The sequence below is a fragment of the Syngnathus floridae genome, chromosome 4 (genome assembly GCF_059516105.1).
Source record: "Syngnathus floridae isolate MCC-2025c chromosome 4, RoL_Sflo_1.0, whole genome shotgun sequence".
Taxonomy (NCBI): Eukaryota; Metazoa; Chordata; class Actinopteri; order Syngnathiformes; family Syngnathidae; genus Syngnathus; species Syngnathus floridae.
The window spans coordinates 17485836-17509002 of NC_142416.1; the positions used below are offsets into that span (position 1 = coordinate 17485836).

Here is a 23167-nt window from a genome sequence, read left to right on the forward strand (position 1 = left end):
AGAAAAACACGAGAGGGAGATGTTTTTTTTTGTTGTTGGCAAGTAGAAAATGATCATTTCCCTCACTGGCTTGAGAATACCGCATGCGATTGCGAAAACGAGGCGAGTGTTTGTGCATGTCACGGCGCTCATTAATGCTGCTCGCTGACAGCTAAGTGTCACGGTCTGACTGCGCTAGCCTCTCGACGCCGCGACATCACCACTAGCACCACCAGCAGGCAAGAAATGACCCCCATCGACCCACGCAGAGCGTTGCCCTATTTTAAATATTCATCCCTCGCTTCGGAGTTGCCAAAATCCTCCATCTTCTTTCCGATGGACTTAAGAGGAATGAAAAAAAAACTGAGGAAAGAAGTTTTTTTTCCACCCCTTACTTTTAGAACGATGCCACAATGTCATATTGACGTAACGTCATCAGCACACCAGATTAAAATACGTGTATGAATGAGTGGGAGCATGGTGAACACCATTGTTTTTTTATTTTATTTTCGTGATTATTATTTTAAACAGACGCTCCGGGGCATGAGTCCTAAATAAAAAATATGGTGCTCAAATATTTACACGTACAGGATAAGACAGAATACGTAGTAGAACGATGCACTTCAATCGAGTACTGTACAGCATCGAATACAGTATTTTTTTTTTTCCTCTCAGAGACTTTGAAATGGGGGGGGGGGGGGGGGATAATTTTGAAAAATAACCTACAATTCATTGAGTTCGTTTCCTTTGTAGTCATTAAATACAATATATTTTTGTTCCTGATTAAAAAAAAAAGTGTTAAAGGAGATCAGAGTGACACCTTCGCAATGTTTTTGGACTCAAGCTCAGGTAACACGGTCTGTCAGAAGACATTGTTCAAATGGAGCTAAGTGAGTCAAGTCAGGTTGAAAGTGCGACAACGCTAACGTCCTGTCACTTAAACGACAGGAAAGAGCCGGCGGAAAAGCGACAAGCTAAACCTGCGGGTCGTCTTATTTTCAAGTTCCTTCAATCAGGTTTCATTTTGCCACTGGATTTTCATTCAATACAGTTCACAGTCGGAATATTTTTAGAACCGATTATTCTATCGGTTATACAACTGATTAATGGTAAAATCGGCTCAAATTGAATCTTGCGTGAAAGGTTATTACAAAACCATTTTGCCCAGTTACTGTTTATTAACTAGTGTTTATTAGTTACAAAAAAACAAAGATTAATGAAAAATTACTATTGATACACTGCCATTAGAGGATTTGGATATTTTTAAACAATCTTTAAACGCTAACTTATTAAACTAAATACATTTTTAGGATCAATTTGGATTAATCCTTTTTTTAAAACAATCTGTAAATTGACAATTATACTTTTAACGTTTTGCTTCTTTGTCTTGAATCATTTGGGCTATTATAAGGATTTGTGTTCCTGAATACATTAATCCATTTACAAACATTTTTGAGAGGGAGGCTAAACCAGATTTGCGATACAGTGTACAAAATTCCAGTAAACACACAACTTAGTATCCACACACACGTGTGTGTGTGTGTGTTCCACTCCCTCGCATCCAGCTGCCAGGCTCACCTTGCCTTTTCTTTGCGGTGACCAATGAGGTCGGACACTTGACACCAATTAACGGCGCTGTACATAAATTAGATCCTCATCATAATGCGAGCTGAACCGAAAGGTATAACACCAAACAACAGGTCCTGTCCGAGTCAGCCACCGGCGTGTAAAACCACGGTACAATAACGCCGGAGGCCATTACATTTACTTCAGAGTGTTCAAACTACACATTATTTATGTGCGTGTTTTTCCATAGTTAGTTATTCATGATGGTAGTAGGCTGCAGTAATGGGACCACCCGCCGCCGCCTCCGCCGGTACGAGCATTTAGCAGAGAAAATCCCTTCGGTATGGAAGAGTGGCTCGCAAAAATATTACGATCCAGAGACAACACAAAGATATCGATTGTAAATGTAAACATAAGCTTTACCTGTTGACCCTCGGCTCTTCTTGCCAACTGTTAGCGAGAGGGGTGGAAAGAAAGAAGGAGAAAAGAACAGCTATTTTAGTGCATAGTTGAAAATGCAGTTAAAAAAAACAACTTTGTTTTGAATCAATTGAGGGTTCGAATTTTCGTCGCAGTCGAATATACTTTGAGTGGATATGCTTGTTTCAGGTGCTAATTTGTGAGACAGAAAATGTGTTAGCTAACGTGCTAGCTAACGTAGCTCACGTGAACGTAGAGTAATCAATTCCCTCATCACTATTAAACCAATTAAAGTCTGTGTGTTGACATTCTGTAACTTTTAACATTTATGTGCACGACGAATTTCCAGTGTTCACAGTCTCACAGACAAACAACTATTCACATTTTTTAAGCATTAGATTCTTAAATGAATACTATTTGGAATAAGGGAGGAAAAAAAAAAACTCAGAGAAGTGAGGCAGAGGTAAAGGACTTCAAATTCCTCCATGTCATCTCTGTTAATAAAAGCACGACAATTAAACAGAATTCTGAAACTTTCATTCTTCTGAAAGACTTTCTACAAGATGCTGGAGAATTTTTAACATTTGTTAGGCTCGAGGTCACGATTCCGTACAAGTTATTTCCACCCAACTCATTCAAGCATGGTTTTGCGCAAAGGGACTAGATAAGAAGAAAAATCAAATCGTCAGGGGTGAAATGAGCCACAGAGAATAAGAGCAGCTGAACGATTTTTTTGACATGCTTAAATGCATGAAAGAGAATTTTTAAAAAAATATGACGTTACAGAAAAGGATGTAATGCCACAAGAAGCTTCTTGCGTCCAGTTATGGTGTGACCGAGAATGAAGGCATTGACGTTTTCTTGGCCGTAAATCTGCTTTGGCTCTGCATCTATCGATACACCCACCTCATTTCTGTTTTTGTTTTCATACACTCACCACTCGCATATTCCAAGTGCGTGCGAGGCTCTTGACTGTTTAGTGGACATTGCGCAATCGGCCCGTAAATTAGATTCCGATGAATCACGTTGCCGTGGACTGAACGTTTGCTCGGCGGCGAGACGGGAAAACAAAAGATGAGCACAACAAAAGCACACGAGCTCAAAACAAAAGATAAAGCCAAACCAATAAATGGAGGGGCAGGCAGATATTTAAGAAGAATTGATGTTATCATAAAATAACAAATAACTATTGTAAACTTAATTAAAATGATTATTGTCTTTACAAAATCAATCAATTTGATCTGAGATCAAAATATTAGGAACAACTCATAATGCCACCATAGCAAATCACAACCACACTATATTTTCTGGATTTTTTTAGTGACCCCTGACACAGACAATTATAAAAAACAACTCTGAGTAAGTTCCAGTAAACTTTTACACTACAGCAAAGCAAATGACAGTCAATCAAAAGTGAATATTATTTTTGTCAAGGCAGAAGCTCATGTATTGGCTCTCATTAGACAGTGTGGTGTGTGTGTGTGTGTATAAAATGGCCCACACATTATGTTAATGGATTCCTTTCAGCGCTGAGACATTGCAGCAGGTGGTGGATAAAAGAAAATCCAGATGTAAACAATAATGTTCACTGTTCTTGAGTGGTGCCAAAAACGGGGGTCACTGAATGAACTCACTTTAAAGCACAGAGATTTTGGTTTGGAGGGATTTCAATTTTTTCCTTTGCCATATTGAATTATCGTTTTTTCTGCAGAGGGGGGCAGAGAAACAAAGAGGACATTGCAGTGACAATTCACCTCTTCCCCTAAAAAAATTCTTAAAATATTCAATTCAACTTGTTTTGTTGCAAGCCACAAAAAAAGATGTGTTATTCATTTATTTTGAATTTAGATGCAGTTTGATCTAGCGCTCTGCAATTAATCAAAATTAAAACTATTATGATTACGCTCCACAATTACCAAAATGGCATAATTACAAAATATTTGACTTTATTTTTTTTCAACCAAAAATAAATCATCATTTGAATAATTGTGACTTCAACTATAACCGAATTAATCAGGAATATTTTTTTTTGAAGAACCAAAGTTCGATCCCATGTGAAAATTTTCCAGGCCTCAGGTACACTTTGTATTCATGAATTCACCGTAGTGTATTAATCTGCCCGAAGGATTTACAAACAAGCAGGTCACAAGCGTGTCCACATGGTGTGTACGCGTGTTGTTGTTTGTGTGATTGTGTGTGGTACCTGCCCCCTTTTAATGTGTGTCAAGGTTGTTATGTTTGTCATGTCTTATTGTGTTGACCCGAGTCCCTGCGGTGAGTCACCTATTAGCTGAGGTGACTTTACAAACCCCTCTGGACACACAAACACACACACAACACACAAACACACACATGAAGCAGATGTCCTTTGACCTTGGTGGCAGCCTCGCTTAGTCACAAATTTTTATAGCGAGACATTTGGGAGTTTTCTTCCTCCCTGGTGTGTCCAAGCTCCACAAAAAAATCCTCACACTCCAATTTACCCTGTCAATCTCACAGTACCCACAACCCTTCTTCTCATTCTCCTCTTCTCTCGTCGCATTTGAAATTCATATCAAGCACCATGCAGACGCACAGTCACACTTTGGTTTTCCTGCGTAGACAAATTCGTAGAAGTACACACACACGCAGCAACACACTGGTAAAATAATAGGCTGGCAGCTGTTTTTGACCTCGGACCCGGCAGTGATTCCTCTCGGACTCCGATTCTTACAAAGGTCTGGCTTTCAAACGCCGGCTAGTGAAGAGCTGAACTATTTATGCCCAACGTATATCTAAAACTGCTGAGTAGGATTTTACATATTGAAAACGTCAAAAATACACACACAGATCCTCTTTAGACGTCGACCCCGGGAAGGTTGCAGCTACCTATCCGTTGACCCCTCCGGACAACGCTTGACCTTTCCAATTTGAGATGTCAGACTGCCAGACGCGCACCAATTGAGTCTTTCCGTACATCAATCGGAATCCAAAACGTCAAATATTTTGACCTTTGGTCTTCTCTTCATCAGCGCTGTTTGCCTCAATCACTTGAACGCTCGTTTATCAACACTGCTTGTTTCGTGTAATTAGTGTTTATGACATCAAAAGATTGGAGAAAATAAACACAGATACCCCCCCCCCCAAAAAAAGGGGAGCGGAAACACGCAACTTTCCTTCATAAAGTCAATTTGGGAACTGACAATCGGGTGCGCCTCCTTCCTCCCAGCGCCCTGCAAAATTAATGGACTGATGAAATCGCCTACCTTAGTAAAATCTAGAAATTGCAATTCTCACAGAAAAGTTTCTGGCAATGCCATGACATCATTGCTTTTCTGTCCAAGAGAAAAGTCCAAGTCAGATAAGGTGTTAGGACAGTGATAAATCTTCAGCAAGGTCAGTTCAATCTTTGATTCCTGCTATTTGTGGCATGAATGTTTGATTTTCAAGCCCCACAGGAGGCCGGCCTTCAGTGGCATATGATTGAAGCGAATGATCCGGGCACCATTTTGGTTCCTGCAATCCAGATTGCGTCACTTCTTGCTAGCTTTACTCAGCGTTAGCACGAGCGCGGTCATAAATTTGACCAGCGGTACTCGGATTTCAAAGTCAAACTAACTGAAATATATCTGGCGTAAAATGTCTACACGATCTAATTACATTAACGCTTGCGTAATTGAATCATTTTACAAATTGAGCAGCATTAGCCGCCTTTGAATTTGCAAATGTGAAAGCACAGCGTCGCTCTAGAGGTTCGAGCTGGCGGCGGAACACCAGATGGAGAACAGGCGGCAACAGCGAGCATCCGTCCTCATCTAATCAGGTGCCTCATCCCCCCCGCCCTCCTCCTGAAAGTGGTCAGGTAGTCCTCCACATACATCACACTCCTTCATTGTCTCGCCTCTTTTGTCTTTATGTCCTCGGCGCTCTTTATCGCCTCGTTCTTGTCCGATAGACGCGAGTAAGTGAGCACAGCCGACCCTCGACGCAAGTAAATGTGTCGCCTTGTGAGTGGATATTGAATTTCAAGTGTCCCCCCTCAAGGAAGGGGAGCTATTCCAGTTTTGTGTTCATGACTCTTTGCATACACTCCATTTTTTGGCCACTGTCCATTCAGACACATCAGCGGCGGTCGACAAGGTCTTGGCACTGCTTTGGCTCCTTGGGTGCTGCGTGCTATTCTGAGACGAACATGAGAATATGAATGCACTTGTGGAAGCACATTTTAATTATTTCCGCTAACAATAATGGCAGAGAGAAATGTGGCATTATTACCGGCACAATAAACCGGGAATGGAAACAAAGAAAATAAAGCCCAGCAGTGATGAACTGGCCCTTTCCTGTTTAATTTTGACTTTTCCGTACGTCTTGTTGTCATGATGGGCATACATCCATCTCATTTCAAAATTGATACTCATTTTTTTCTACTGAGTGAAAGATTTTTTTTTAATAGGTGGGGGGCATACATTAATTTTCATGAGCATCCGAAGAGTTGAACAAATTTGTTTTTTAAGAATGTCTGGACTAGTTGCTAGAAAAACACAATAATCCCAAGAGGGTTCTTCCATTGGGCCCAAATGAAGAAGAAATGGTAAACTATATCTATGTATTATTTATAAATTGGGAATGAATAAATATGTAGATGGCAAATGAAAAATGAATGCAGATGATGTCATAAAATAAAGACAGAAATAGCAGCAAGTAGGCAGACGCTGACTATTTTCAACAATTTGAGCTATTGAATAAAAGTCTGATTAATTATGGTATTTATTTTCCCTGCTGATCCCATCGGCAAGGTTATGAGTCCAACTATATGCGAACATAATCATCCTCTATTGAACACGTCTGCTCATAATTCTCAGGAAAACGGAAACATGCGAGTCGAGTCATAGAACGAGCGTATGTGCTAATTACCGGTGTGTGTTGTCGACGTGTAAATAATATCAGAAATAAATTCTTATGACTCTACCTCTCGCTCGAAGACAGCTGGGATAAGGTCCAGCTAGTGAAGATGAGCAGATAAGGACTGAACGTGCTAAGCGAGCGTTTGAGTCGGTTGCGCTTGTTCGTTGCATTTGGCACACTTGCTGACTCACAAGTTAACTCCACACGTGTTTGTGTGTCTTTTTGTCTGTGTTTATATGGAATGTGATCACTCATCCTGGCCCAGTCCCCCGGCAGGAACAGTTGGGGTCCGCGTCTGATTAATGGCCTAATTGATTAAGTGGCTCGGAGATTGATTGTTTAGGTCTGGCCGTAACAGATTCATTAGGGCGGCGATAGATCAGTGCGATCTGGCTGCAGCTGTTCCGCCTGGTTCGGGCGACTTGGTAATGGCCGTCATCTGTCTACGGATCACGCCATGGCGACCCGCACGCGCAAACGCACGGCTGTCGCATGAGGTCGGGTGTGTTTTGATACACGCGCGCGCAAAGAGTGATAGCGAGTTAAGCAACACAGACTATATTTGGATTAAAGGCCCTGTTGATCTATTCCTGTTTTCAGCATCCCCTTTCAATATTTATTTCACAAGCCGCCTCTCTTTCTTCTTCCCAGTTTTGTCCTCAAAGCAAGCGCGCTTTTTGCACCAGCTCGCCGCGTTTTCTTGAACTTCTTCCCCCTCACACACCTTCCCTGCTCCCTCCATTTTTTTTTTCTATGTTTTTCTGCCAATGACTTCTGCGTTGTTTTTCTGCATTGAAAAAAAGTCCTGATTGTCTGGAATAATAGTTTTAACTATACAAATTGGAATTTTGTAATGAAACTATAATCTCAAATTAGTCGAGTGTTGTTTTACAGAATAAGTTAATTTCCACTAACAACCCAGGTCACACCTTGCTCCACCTCTAATCTTCTTCTAATCTTTCTTTTTGGATGGATGTGTGAACTGTGGGGATTTAATGTACCGTTGGATAGATTAGTAAATAGGTGTCAGAAACAGCATCGCATTAGAGTTTATATGACAAGTAAAAGAGTTATGCAGCCTCCGCACTTCAACACCTTGATGCTAATGAAGCAACATGATGCTAATATGAGCTTATGTACAACTCAGTTTTGTACGCTAAAAAGAATCAGAATCCATATTTTACTCAGCATATTTTACTTTTTGTTTTACTCTACATATATATTTTATATATATATATATACATATACACACATACACACACGTATATGTGCTGAGCTAAGCAATCGATGCCCTCATATCCCCTTTTTTCACTTTCCATTTCCGCTGCCTCAGCACCTCGTTATCTCGTGTCCCACCCTTCCTTTAAGTTTCTTTTCTTCCTAAACAGCGTCACACTTGCTTTGACATGCAGCCTCATCATTCACTGGCGCGTCTGCCGGCTTTTTTCTGCTACGACAAATGAGCATCCGCCGACCGGGCCGAAGCTCTCATCGAACCTGTTACGCAGTGCGCGCGAGAGGAAGCAGCGGCGCGCACGAGACGGGATGGCAAATTTGCATGCATAATAATACTTCATTTGTATTCTGGATACTCTGAAAGTGTTTATCAAAGCGAACGCGCTGATACAGACGAGGGTATGAACATTGCAATCCTGTCTGGCAGCTCCATTTTGGATGGGTGGACAGGACCCACTGAAATCCATTTCCCCCCCAGAATATTTTAAACCTACCAAGACAAACTACGACTTTGACTTTGTCCCTCCCAGTTCCACATGGGTGCCGTTTATACGTGCTCTCCCAAGTAATGAGTGTAAAACATCTGTCTACGCCGATGTGTTGTCTCCAGCTGCTATCCGCAACACTCATTTGCATACACACCGTTTGGTACCGAGGACAGCGGCGGGGGACCGTTGGGATTATTACAACAACGGGCGACTTATCGGCGTACTTGACATCTCATCCGGCATCCCTGAGTAGCTTTCATGTGCGCTCGTGCATTCCATCTCCTTCAAGCGGCGCCAGATCAAATCCGAACGCAAAAGCCCGCGTGTGAATTAGTCAGCGTCGATGGCACATCAGCTTTTTTTTTTTTTTTTAGCTGGCATCCCTCACAATAACGGCGCATTATTCCGCCCGGCAACCCCCTTCGGCAATTCCTAACGCTCTCTCGGCTGATTCAACATCGGACATTGATCCATCTGCTTCGTTTGCATATTGCCACGGGACTTGTTGACGCATACAAATAATATGGAGATGCTCGTTTGCTGTTGAGACTAACACAAAGTTAAGAAAGACTTTTTTTTTAGCCTCACAGCTTGTCTAAAACACTTGTTACAGGCAGTTTCTAGCTTTTCTTGTTTGTTTAGTGGCCTTTTTTTCCCCCTCACTCTCCAATTACAGCCATTTTCCTTCAAAATCTTCTCGAGTGTTGGCCGACGTGAGTGGGTGTGTTGCCTACGTGACTGTCAAAGCAATCCACGTGGATATCGGGAAAACACATCGAGTGAACAAGGTGGAAGGGCAACAGAAGTACACACAAAACAGTCACACTGTGAGCATATTGCTTGTCAGAAGCACATAGTGCATGACTCACTCTCCTGTCCATCACTCCATCTCTTTGTCTGTGCGCCTGGGTTTTAATTATAGAAGCAAAGCGGGAGACAAAGACAGCAAAATGAGAGCTCTCGGGATGAGGAGGAGGAAAGGGAGGGGGGGCATGAACGGAGGCCGATCTGATCCCTCTGCAGCTGCAGTAGTCAATAGATTCATTTCAGACGCAAACTCTTGTGGCGGGAATTAATAGATGTACAAAGTCATTAGACACACGGAGCTGTGCGGGAATATGTATAAATCAAGTGCGGCTCCTCCGGAATAAAGAAGGGCCTCTTTACTAAAAAGCTCTGAAAGGAAAAGCTGGCCTTGTTTACACAGAGATCCTGCTCAATGAACTCTTCAGAGCTGTGACCCCCCCCAAAAAAAAATCCACTTATGCCTGTTACACAAATCAAAGTCAAGTATTGCCACAAGAGGCAGTATGACAATGCTGTCCTTATCCAAATAGTAGAATAAGTAGTAGTAGTCTTTTTACAAGCGGAACATAAAAAAAATGAGAAGACAAGATGTTTTTGAGGAGCACGCTAACAGCGATGCTAAGCCAACAGCATTTTTACACGGAGTCGCTTGTATAACACGGTTAGAAAAGGTTTTGCGAGTGATTAATTCAAAGTCATTTGAGCGGAATTTAATGTCACTGTTCAGTGCTCACATGTGATCTTATCGGTGGGGTAGAAAACTGCTAAAGCGTCCAATGTGGGGCTTGACTCGTCTTTGAAAATTGGAGAAAACCACCTGACAGTCTTGTCATGTTGAGTTGGGAGCAATTGTATAATTATTGTCTTATTTCCATACTTTTGTGCCTTTGTTAAAAGTCATTTGTGTTTTAGGTCACTAAAAATACATTTTTATCACCAATTTATTGTGTGCCTTTTCCATTAAGCTTCTTTCTGATTGGCTAAAATGAACATTATTTGCAAAATTCAGGTGCCTCCCAATAAATTTGAATATTGCGGAAAAATATTTCAAGATGACAATCACCATTGTTATTTTCAGAATGATTATAAGTTGTTTTATTTTAGTGAACTACTGAAATAAGAAAACTTTTAAGTCATATTCTAGTCAACCAAATCACCTATCCACAATCAAATCCATTTAAATGCCAATAATCTGTTCCCTACAATCTTTTTGTGTCTGTTTAAGACAAACAGTACTCTATTGTATAATTTATCACTACAAAATGTAATCATTAAATAAACAAACAGATGGATAAATAAATCAACTGCCTTCATAAAATAATTTATAATTACTGTGTGAAAAGTCACAACAGCTGCTGGCATCAACGTAGCAGCGATGTAATGCATGTATGACATCGTACAATACGTGTGCACACCTCCAGACATGCACACATTACACTCCACGCGCCACAACAATCCAACGCTGTTCAGGGGACAGTAAAATACCTCCAATTAGACGCGCCGCAAAAACAAGAGATGGGACCTGCAGCAAACACACACTCACAAACACACACAGATGTGCACACAGACCGCAAAAAGAGCAGCGGCAGGCTCCCATTTAAGATTCAGTGACGCGGAACGGAAACATCTGGTCAAGGAGGGGATTAGGGACAGAAACAAATGGCACATTGGCACACAAATATAAAAACAAATATTGTCAGCACACACACGCGTACGCTCGCGTACACAACCATACAACGCTGAGCAATTATTATCGAGTAGTTTTAAACGCTTCCGTGAATATTCAAAGAAAGCTCGATTAGCAATTATTGCACTGTATCACATACACAAATAATAAATGGTTAAAATTCTAAAAAAAAAAACTTTAGAGCTCCTCCGAAAAGAAAAGGTTATATTGAATGTGTTTTTGCTTAATGCTAGCATTAGCATTAGGCTAGCAGACTGAGCTATGTGTTTCCTTTAAATACAGAAAATCTAATTCTCCTTGTTTTATGCCTAGTTTGACAGTAACTGGGAGTAGCATTAAATTGCTTGAAGGCTAATTTTTGAAGAATTGTTCACGACTTGAGGGGCAGGGGGTTAGGGGATGGGGGGCAGTTCTACAGAGGTCAGACACCGGCTATGCAAGACCGAACAAGACATATTCACTTCTGGGAAAAGAAACAGACTATAAAGGAGGAATGGAAGCAGATGGGTTGGTTGGCGCCTTGTCTGACTGTAGGTGTAATCAAACCCTGAAGGATTTTCCTGCAATCACTACTCTGACGTACATGCTCTGAAATACATTGCGGAGGCGTCTAAAGTCATTGTCCAAACTCCTTTTCCTCTGCCAGTCCTTGCTTGCACTCTACGTACGCTCTCAAAAAGAAGAAATCCAAATTAATTGGATTCTATACACCAAAGTGCAGCCTGATATAATACGGAGCCTTGCATTCCGAACAAATCATTCAAACGCGTGTTAAACGGGAGTCAACGCACAACTACCATTCAAAGTTCCTCTGATGACCTCCAAATAAATAGCAGGTGTTCTATTCGGCTTTCGTGAACATTTATTTATATTCCACCTTTTTATCAGCCCAGTTGTGGATTTGGAGTAGATTGGCTCAAAGAGTGCATTTGGGCAGGCAGCAGAGAGCTGAAGCTAGTCACGATTGGATAGTGTCCACGTCTGAATGGGACTAATTTGAGCATTTTTCTTGCACTTCAGCAATCGTTAACAAGTGTGACATTAGCGCCTTTGCTATAGAAAGATGGAGGCGGCCGATCAATTACTGAGGCTAGAGCTGAGATAGCATTCGTAGCGCTTTAATAATCTCGCCGGAGCGTATTGCCGAGCTCTACCACAAACTTGTTTGATCCACACGCTTGCGTCGACAATGCGGCTACTTCCCTGACCTCGTCAACGTTGTTCCAGAACCGCATTCTGACCTCTATTTCTATGGCCGTCCATTGCTTACTATTTTTCCCTCCTTTCTTTACTCTCCTAAACGCTCGTCTAGTCTTTGATGGTGTCCAAGACATGGTGGGCGCCTCGAGGCGGGTGTCTTTGCTATGTTTGTGTGTCTTTCATGTGCCCGTGTGCGGTGGCGCTCTGTTTGGGGATATTTTTGCTCTAATGGTCTGCAGCAGAAATCTACAAAGACCTCCACTGTGCTCAAGTGAGAGGAAAGACATGAAGGCTACGCCACCACGCCTTTGATTGACAGGCGGGAGGTGTGTTGGTGCGCTGGCGCATCAAAGGGAGATGGGAGGATGTATGTGTAGACTTTAATTAATTGGACTACAGAGCCTCATCTCTTATCACTTACAGGAAATAAAAGCCCATAGGCAATTGGAAGTGGTTCTCTGGCATGTTATAGACACACACACACACCATCCATTTTCTATCGTGCGTGTCCTCATTACGGTCACATGTGAACGGGAGCCTTTTCCCAGCTGACTTTAGGTCAGTGCACCCTGGACTGACTAAATTTGGCTAACAGCTAAAGCTAACTTGTAGTAGAAGTTAGAAGAAAATGTAGCATTTATTCCATCCCTCGGGAGCAGTGAGAGGCAACCATGTCACCGCCGGGTATCAAATTGAAGATTTCAGACGGCATAGAGGGGATGGGGAAAAACATTTCTTTCTGTTATGACCCACTGTGCAGAGATGAAATTGAAACACAGGTTTGTTTCTTGACAGCTCTGTGGGTAAAACTCAGGAGTCAAGCGGAGCGAGCCCGGAGACAGCGGTACCTTGAAATCTAAACATTGGGGACATGGAAACTCGGATTCTGACTTCGCCATTAATTCATCGGTGTTATCAGTTCCTCTGATTACCTACAAATACATTTTTGATGTATTGCTTTATGCTTACATTGGCCGCCATTTTAAACTGTTCGTAATTCCTTCCTTGAGTGTCCCGTCGGACCATAACATATTTTCCCATTTTGCTTTGCGTCTGGTTTTCTTCAACTGGAACTGGGGCCTTAGACAAAGTGAATTATGAACAGTTCAAAATAGCAGTCAAAAAGTTTGGAAATGATTTATTTCGGCATTCGTAATCCGGCATGTGAACAAGGCCATGTAACTATTTTATATCTACTCTTACAAGTGTGTGGTTTTATTTTAGAATGACAATAAAAGTTCGAAGCGTGTCCTGCTGTCTAATGTGGCGCCTTGGTGACTGAGGATGTTAAGTTTATAGCCATATATTGTCTTGAGCATTAAAAGTGCTGTAGGAGCTGTTTATTTTAGAGCAGCGCTATGCTCTCAGTGATTATAATGTGACCTCTCACCGTGCTGCCGAGCCGCCATCAATTGTGCCTGTTCCATCTCGAGCGCCGGTGACAGCTAACGCTTTTTTTTTTTTTTTTTATCTTCAGTCGTCTTCAAGGCACTCATAGGGAAAGCGGGCGGGCGCGTGGCGATAATGGATCTGTCAAGTGGGCAGGTCATGTGGCCGGTCGTACGCCGCCGTCTAACAGGCTCGGCAGATTAGTCAAATGATTTGGACTGTCCATCACCGGGAAGCGAGATTGCGACAAGTCGACTCTCACCTGTAGCGAGCGGTTTAAAAAAAAAAAAGATACAAAGTCCTCCGCAGCGGCGCTGATGTGATATTCTCACTCTATGCCAATGACTCACTTCATTACTTCCTTTTTGTCGCTGCCTCTGCTAATTTGACTTTCCTTCTGTTCTTCTTTGCAGAGCGCAAAGTTGGAATCAAAGTAAGAAAAGGGAGAATAGGAAATAAGTGTCTAATTTATTCAGGCACATATAAAAAAGAAAATTAATAGGTGGTTCGACAGACTTCAGAAAATGCGCCTGTGCCTGTGCCGATTTAACGAAGAGAAGGTGGAGGAAAAAAAAGACACAATTGTTTGTCATGTGTCAAATGCGTCAAAAATCCCATCATGCCACCAAGAAGAACGTGATTTTCTGCCTATCAATTCAAGATACTTGACAAATAAATTTCTCTTTCAGTATTCAATATGCACAATCGTTCCTATTTCAGGAGAAAAAAAATCCCTAATTTCCTCAATTTCCTTCCTTATCTTTCCTCTCTCAATATCGTCAGCACCTTTGTTTTATAACAAAGGATACGAACGTTTACTGTGGGAAAACACAAGCTGATAAAAAGAGAAAAACACAAAAAAAAGCCAACAGGCATTTTACGACCCGAGTCTTATCAGTAAAGTCTAACTGTGCCCCTTCTTACCAATTCTTCGAAAGCACCCAGGGGAACACTCGGCGCTGACAGCGGTAACAAGGTGCTGTTTGTGTGTCAGTGCGTAGACGTGACAAAGGATGCCAAAGGATACAACCCCGTAAAGAAAATCTAATTAAAAGTCGTTACAGCCACGAGGGACAGAGCACCAACTGCCTCTCTCAGCTGAAGGACTTGCGAGACGCTCAAGTCTATCATCTCACTCCCGCAGAGATAAAGAGGAATGTTAGGGGAACCATGGGTGATAAAATAATTCCGGGAACGTCGTGAAAAATTGGCAAACCCGCGAGAACGATATCGTCCCGTTTGTACGCTGGACACAAACCCCCAAAAGTGGTACCATTTAGAGTTGAAACAACATTTTTACCAAAGTCAAACCTAACAAGAAGACTTTTGAAGCTCATTGTTAACACTTGCTTGGCTTCCACCCATATTCCAAAAACGTGCATTGTTAAGTTCAAGTGAGTCAAATACTTGTCTGAATGTGTCTGGTCTAAAATGAATCTTGAATCTTAATTGGAATAGGACAAAATGGAAGGATGGATGAATGCTAACATTACTAGCACAGCAATAAACATCTAGCATGACCAGAAAAGCTAGTTGTTGAGGCATTTTCAATTCTTTAGGTTTCATCAAAATTGCTGTAACTTGTTTTTGGACTTTTGTTTACATTAGTAGGGATGAACAGATTTCTTGAGGCCAAATATCTAGAAGAACTAAAATCAGCAAAATATTGTCCGATTAATCGGCCAGACCCAAAACATTTCATTACTCAAACACCAAAATTAACTTTCCATTACTGTGATAGAAAATTTGGAGTTCATCTGACATTTTCTCCTTTTGTTATTTTACTTACCCGAGATGCTCAAATAGACAGCGGGACTGGTAACATTATCGCCCGTCATTTCGTTCACGGCCTCCGCGTGGTAACGTCCCGCGTCGGCTGTGGTGGTTGCCAGGACGACCAGCTGATTATCCAAGGCGATGGCACTGCGAGGGACAGGCATAAAAAGAGGTCACGAAACAAAACAAACAAAATCCAGACAGGTACATTTATGGAAAGAAGACATTTCGACCCCTTCCGAAACAAGGAAGGAAGAAACAATTAAATACGAGCGTCAGACAGGAACGAGGATTTTCCTGACGGCTATTGTTGTTGTGTGTTTGCCCTCCTGCTTATCCGTCATCATTTCTCTCCGCAAACTAGCTCGAGTCAACACCTCGGGCAAAATAGCATCACAACAGACTTCTTTCGGAAGCGCTGATCGTGGAGTACGTTGAGGGACTAAGCAGTTGGATATATTTGAGTTCGCTCCGGAAAATCCCCGATAGTCGGGAAGTCAGCTTGATGGTTTATTGATGCGACTGAGTTGACGGGGACTAGAAACCCCGATATTTTGGGGGGGGTAAACATGAGCTCTAGTTATAAAACAAGATCAATATTAGAAAAGTCAGAAGAAAGCTTATTTAAAGCATGATGAGCGTCTTATTTATTCTGTGTCGACTGTACACGGTGTTCTGATACATACGACCCTGAGAGACGCACTCAGGATTTTAGGCCACATGAATAACGCATAAAGTGGAATAAGATATGAAATGTGCATGAAAGTGAATATTGTGTCGAAAGGCATTTTGGGGGAAGAAAAGTACATTTGTATGCAGTGTTAGCGAGGGTTGCTCTGTTTGGCAGGATGATAAACTCCGACCTTTGCTAACTTGATCCGATAGCATGCCGGGCGCAACGGAAGCACCGGAAGTCATTAACAAACAATTAAAATGTAATTAAGCTATCAGTTAGCCACAGCGTCTATAAATGGAGGCCTTAGTTATTCCGTTAGCGAGGGATTAAAGAATTTCACAAGAGGGTGTGAAGAGTCCATGACAATCCCCAGCAGCTTGTGAAGGGCACTTGATAGACGGTAAAAAAAAAGAAAAAAAAAAGCCTCTGGTGATCTCGGCGGATATTTTGACGGCACTGACTAGGCCCGCTTTGATTACATCGCCAATACAGAGAAGTAGCGATAGGAGGCGGTGCGATATGTCAAAAACACTGAAGTGTGCCTCTTCAAAAAGATGAGGGAATGAATGAGAGAGAGCGGACCTGTCTGGAACTTACCTAAACAGGCAAAACTATCCAAATCTGTCCTTAGAGAACTTTTTAGTTTTCAGATTTACTATAAAAACTGACGCTAGCCATGTAAAGCCATTTGAGACGTTTAATGGCTATCGAAATAAATTTGACTTAACTTTAAAAAGTTTACCTTATCTTAGATGGGTTTTTTTTTTCAAAACACACAGAAGGGCTACAACTATTCAAATTAAAAAATGGCTTCCTCTGGTTTCTTTTATCCATTTCCATAAATATTACCCACTCTGGCTGCGTTTACAGTGACTGAGCACATAAAACAACAAGCAAGCGCAAAAACACAAATTGCACGTAAATAACTCCAACGTTGGAAAAGTTCACTTTGGGGGTGTACTCGTTTTTGTTGCCAGCACTTTCGACATTACGTTTTGAGTCATTTTTAACACTGTGATGACACAAGCTTGAAGCAAAGCGTCACTTCTCCAGTGCTGTCTCATGGAAAAAGTCAAATCAAATATTCATAGAAATGTGAGCAGCTACACACTTTTCTTAGAGTCACCGAGGGAGTTAATCTTTGTAAATTTGAGGTCAAAAGTGCTCTAATCCCCCCCCCCCCCTAAAAAAAGCAGAAGAGCAGCGCTAAGCAGAGAGAATCTCATCCATCGTCTAACAAGAGCTTTTTGACATACACTCTGACCAAGACACACTCGCATTCAGAATGTCTCAGGTCTAATTTTATTCGGGGTGATTTCCCACGAGGGCGTAGACGAGAGCCAAAGATTCAACACGTTGCCTGGTGAGTCGACTTCTCCAACTGGGGCATCGCTGAAAGAGGTCTGTAATGCAATTTGCAGTTTCTAAGGCTATTAATTGAGCTGGTCAGCCTATTTTCATTTCAACTGTTTTATTCAGCAGATTCGGATTAATAGGCAGGGACAGCGCTCTCTTCTCCTTGTCTGTCATGTGCAAGGCTGGTTCGAAAGAATTTGGGCACATTAAATTAATAACGTTCAAAAACACAAGCGCTCCGCGTGGGGCTCGAAGAATGCAACGAGGCCAATTAAGATGTCGACATTAAAGAATGTGTTCATTTTCGTCGTATTTTCTCCCCCCCCCCCCTGTCATTTGCATTTTCTCATTTAAATGTTCCATTTGCACGTGAAATTACCGACGATGACACGGGCTGATGTTTGCGGTGATTCGCCTTGCTCGTTTGCTTCAAACTGGGAAGTCTCAGGCTTGATTTCCCATTAAATGAACACATGGAGCGCTCTTATCGGAAGAAACCCGGCAGAAAATAAATGAAATGTGCCAATGTGTGTCTGCTCCAGCAGCAGAGATTAGAGCACCTCAATTTATTGGATTTTTTTTCTTTTTCAAAAAAAGAATAAAATAATTTCTGTAGCTGGAAGGTGGCTGTATATTCTCTCAGAAGAACAATATGTGTAAATTGGAATGTGGATGTAATGGAATAATTGGGAGAGGGGCTCTTCTGTTGGAGCCAACATCTAAGTACTTATTTTTTCCGCCTAAACACATCCAGTACAGTACGAATTATTGCTATCTACTTTTTTGTTTTTTAGCTGGCCTTATTTTAAGGTATCGGGTACTCGTGGAGGCGGCCGAGATCAGGCACCAATCCTTAAAGAAAATCTGAAATTAAGTAAGTCCTCCTTGGCGCTACACAGCGGCAGTCTGACACTGGTCTGACATCTGTGTTAAAAAGACACATTTCTGCTCATTATTACATTGTGTTAAATAAAATTGTACAAACAAAAAGTACTATAGGTATCGGGACTTGATATCGGTGATGACTCAATGAGAAAAAAGTGGTACTGAACATCCCTAGTCAAACTTTCTCTGGTCTTATTGTGGCTTTTTAGCAGTTATACGAAAAAAAATGAACAAAAATAGTATTATAATTATCTGAAATAATAATAATAATCATAATAATTAGCGGTCTACAGTCCAGATACTTTACGATATTTTATGTAGGAAATATTGCCTTGGTTTTCATACAATTGAATTTGCATTTGACTTTCTGGAACAGATTTGTCGGGGAAATTGAGGTTCCAATATTTTGAGGCTGGCAGTTAAGGGATTAACTGAACAACAAATTCAACATATTAGCTACAATGATGGTATTGAGCAACAGAGCCGTTGGTGACACACACTAACGTCTATTTACCTACAGTGAATCATTCATCCAATATGAACCGTTAACAAGCAATCGAAGCAACTTCCGAAGCAAATTCACGCCCCTAACGGCAACGGAATTTTTAATGCTAACGGCTGTGTCGAACGGAAAGTTGGACATTTCCGTCCGAGCGATGTGTGGGTGCTTGTCTACCGCTCACTTAGTGGAGGAGAAGCTAGAAGAAAAGCTCTCTTCAGCCCTGAACTTGCGGTCTGCATAAACGTGCTGCTTCCAAACGTCACACATCGAACATGAGCACTTTAAAAAAAATAAAAGGCAAAGCTCCAAAGTGGGGAAGGAAATGAGTTTCTAGCGAAAGACAAACGTGGCTTTGGCTTGAAGACATTATAGATAATTAATAATGAAATTGGAAAGGATGACTGGGAGGGACACGGGCAGCAACAATGCACGAGAGGCTGTTTGGTTTTGGATTGCAATAAATCAATTTCCTTTTACCGCCTAACACACACACACACACACAGTCGTATTCAACAAGTGAGCTTATTTCTTTTTGATGAACACGAGTTTTTCTCGATTTAATTTAGGACCTGTACAACTTTATTTTATTCGTTTTTGGCAGAGTATGAACGTGATTACTTAAACAAGCTGATACTGCGCACCAATACTCGCTAATGTGTTTTATTTTAATCCAAAAGGGTTAAAGACAACATTTTTGCTTGAATGTTTTGTGGTAAGATAACAATAGCAAATAAAGAAATCCCGTATGACAAAGAAAATAACAGTTGTTCATGAACATATCATGTTTTTGTTCGACAACTGGATTAAAAAGTCGAACTAAAACAAGAGTAACAAGTGGAACATATCCAGTCGGCTTTGACATTCCGTTGCCAGTCGCTCTGCAATGACTGCTTGAGTGATTTTCCGCACATAGCTTTAATGGTGCCATTGTTAACAGCCTGGGGTTGGATTTTTTTTTTTTTTTACGAGCATATTTGCAGAGCCCTCTTTAATCCTTTCGCTGTACCAAAAACAATTATCACTGAAGAACATTTGTTATAAATTACTGTAAAATGTCAGTGAGGACCTGTCAAATTATTGCACTAGAATTACTTCAAATAAAAGTGAGAATAATCCCAATACCTCCCCAAAAAAATTGCTTTTATTATAAATTAAAACAAAATGATGTGTGTGAAAATTATTTGAACATGCTGTTGCAATATCAATAAATAACTCAATGAATTTATTTTTCAATATTAAATGTCATGTAGAAATGTTTACATGTCATATTTGTATATTGCTAGGGTAGAAATGATGCTGATAATCTGTATGAGGTGTCGGAAAGGTTTCCAGGTTGTTTGCATAAGTCGCCAAGGCTACTCAGATATTCATCCTTGAAGTGATGTCAATTTTTTTCTGACATGATGTAGATTAATATTTATGTTGAATTACCATATATGGGGTAAAAACAATCCAGTACATCTATCTTCCATAAAAACAGAATTAAATGACTAACTGTCAGTCACCTGCACGGCCACTGCTGCTTGTTCAAAACTAATCTCTCAAGCACTTAAAGAAAACAATATTCTCGCCAGTCTTCTATCACGTACGGAACCAAAGGGCAAAACCCAACAATTGCACATTTCAATAATGAGCTTGCTGGAGCTCAACCAAATGACACGAAATAATAAAGAAGCAAGCTGCCAACACATTAAAAATGTGCATCAACTATTTAGAAGGTGCGGAGGCTGTCTGTTTGGATGGGGGCCTTTTTACAACGATAACAGGGAAGCGTGCGTGCATGCTCGTTGAACTGGCTAATTGGGAATGCGGCGCTAGACAATCAGGTTAGGAAGCGCGAGACTTATTGTTATTCAGTGTCTTCCCGTTTTCACTTGCTGTTCATTAATTGATAGAAGAGGACACCACAGAGCTGCTTCCAGGCAAAACCTGAAAGCATTGATGGGCTGATGTTAGCCAATAAATAGCCCCAAGGTTGTGGCCAAGGCCAATCCCATACTCCAGAAGCTGAATCATGACTTTGTGCACAGTCATTGTGCCGCAGAAGGAAACACTTGCCAACTTTTGGACACGCCCGCTTGTCAAGTAGATAGTCGGGGGAAAAAAAAAAGACTTATGATTGTATAAAAAAAGTTGAAAGATAATTGTTGCAACAGTAGACATTTCTTGAGAAAAAAATATTTTCAGATTATATGAAAAAAGTTGTACTGCTCCAAGAATAAAGTTGTAATTTATTTTAGCAGAGTTTTTTTTTTTTGAAGGTGCGCATTTCTCGAATAAAACAGCGATTCAAACGATTGAAAAACGGCATATCTTAAAGTGGATCGATTTGATTCGACAAGCTTCCTTTCAAATTAAAACTAAATCGGTTTTCAAAAGAAATGCCCAACATCACAACTTGATGCCCCTAATATTTTTTTTTCAAATATTACAAATGACCAAAATTGTATGCGTTTTTTATAATGTACTTTTTTCACGATATTAGGAAATCATTTATTTGATATTCATTTTCCTTTCATCTTTTTAGTGTGGCCATCGTACAATTTTGTGTTTGAAGCACACACAACCTACAAAAAAAAAATCTGGCATTTCAATCAATTTGGTTTTCACACCATGTTAATATACCCAAGTCCTGATTTTACGTCTTAGTTCTGCTTGATAAATCTTTGATTTTTTTTTTTCCCCCAGCCTTAGATATATAGGCAATATATGTGACTGCAAATGAGAGCAATAAATGGGAGGGAGAAAGGGTGAAAAAAGAAATATGGTAAAGGTTACAGCAGTAATGAACCCTGATGTGTTTGTGGGATATTTTAACAGCCCCCTTCAGTGAGTCAGAAAACATTTTACTGCCTTCTCCCCCCCCCTACACACTCTGCAGCTTTGTGACTTGTAATTAATGCACTACCTAAATCACCGCCTCTCTTCCTCAATCACCTTTAGAGCTCCTTCAAACCGCCAAGCGGCCTCAGAGAGGGTGACCTCGCCACCGTGGCTCAGCGAGATAACGTTAACAATAAAAAGCAGGTGCAACTTTGTGTCGTTCAATGGCAAGCGCTATGTCTTTTTTTTTCTCTCTCAGTTATCTATAAAACACCACAAACATGTTACAGGATAGATTTAATATCGGGGAATGTTTTCTTTTCTATTCGCAGTGTCACTTTGTGAAGAAGAGGCCATGACTAAGCTTTCATGGAAGTAATTAAGTCTCCATGCCTGTTTTCACACAAATTAAAATACCTCCCTCCTCCTCCAGCTTTGCTTTTAAAACCATTCCGATAGTGACCGCACCATTATCGACCATTAGCACTTTCCACCCACAAAAGACACGCTCGTTCATTTCGGGAATCTGACCATCATTGACGGACCTCATTCTTAACCACTTGACAGCAGGAATTTTAATTCATATGGAAAGAAAAGCATGTTGACTAAAGCAAGTGGATTAAGAAATGATTTCCCAGCACTGCGAACAAAAATCATAAAACATGTTACGAAAATCCCTCGGATCGTTCGTGACTTTGCTTGCGCAGTCGTGGGCCCTAGACGTCTCCGAAGGATGAGATCGGTAAACACTCCACACTCGTTGCTTATTCAGCAAAAAAAAAATCCACGAGCGGCCTCCTTTCTTTCTCCGCATAAAGGCGCCGAGAAAAAAAAAATGATTTGGTACATTAAGCTAAGAACGCCCTCTTCGAACAAGTCGTCTTGATTGTTTGTGTTTGTGTTTATCCGCATTTAGCCGCATCGCTGTTGTAGGCGGATGGCTATCTAGACAAATGGCTTTTATCCTAATTAGCACTAATTACCCGCATTGCTGATTAACTGCAAAAACCGGCGGTCATCTTGCAATCGAAATCACACTTACGGACCGACGGTGTATACACAACTCAAATCGACTGTTGTTATCGGACTTATATGTGACTGTAAGGGCAAAAGTCATTAAGGTAAACTCCGAGTGTTTCCAGCTTTTACAACTTTACTAAGTGAGTAAGTGAAGAAAATAGCTGCGCCTGTGTAGGGATGGCTATTGAATCTGTGTAACAAATGAGCCCTTGGGGCTAAATTACCAAGTTAGATTAAGAAAATGAAGAAAATAGGTCTTTTAATCCTACCAAGTCCTTTTTCTAATTTTCATTAAGAGTCAGACATTCATCTCCGAGGCCTAATCGTTATTCCCTCACCTGCCCGAGAGTCTGCTTCGTGTCTTTGGCTTGCGCGTCGGTACTATTAAATGTCTTCGTCGAGAAAAACTCATCAGACCTGCCTGTCCGCCAGATCGGGACAAAGATGAGCCTAAGCATGTGGATGAAATGAAG

At 41.1% G+C, this 23167-nt stretch overlaps 1 protein-coding gene across 2 annotated transcripts in view; it reads right to left on the reverse strand.

Moving 5' to 3' along the window:
* Positions 1-23167, reverse strand: part of sdk1b (sidekick cell adhesion molecule 1b) — a 138609-nt gene that overhangs the window by 51596 nt on the left and 63846 nt on the right. The window contains exons 5-6 of one of the 2 annotated variants that reach the window (XM_088374446.1): positions 15446-15579; positions 1969-1995 (exon numbers count right to left, since the gene is read on the reverse strand). In XM_088374446.1, coding sequence (XP_088230572.1) covers positions 1969-1995; positions 15446-15579 — 161 coding nt within the window. The remainder of the gene's footprint in view (positions 1-1968; positions 1996-15445; positions 15580-23167) is intronic. The other variant, XM_088374447.1, reaches the window with a different exon arrangement.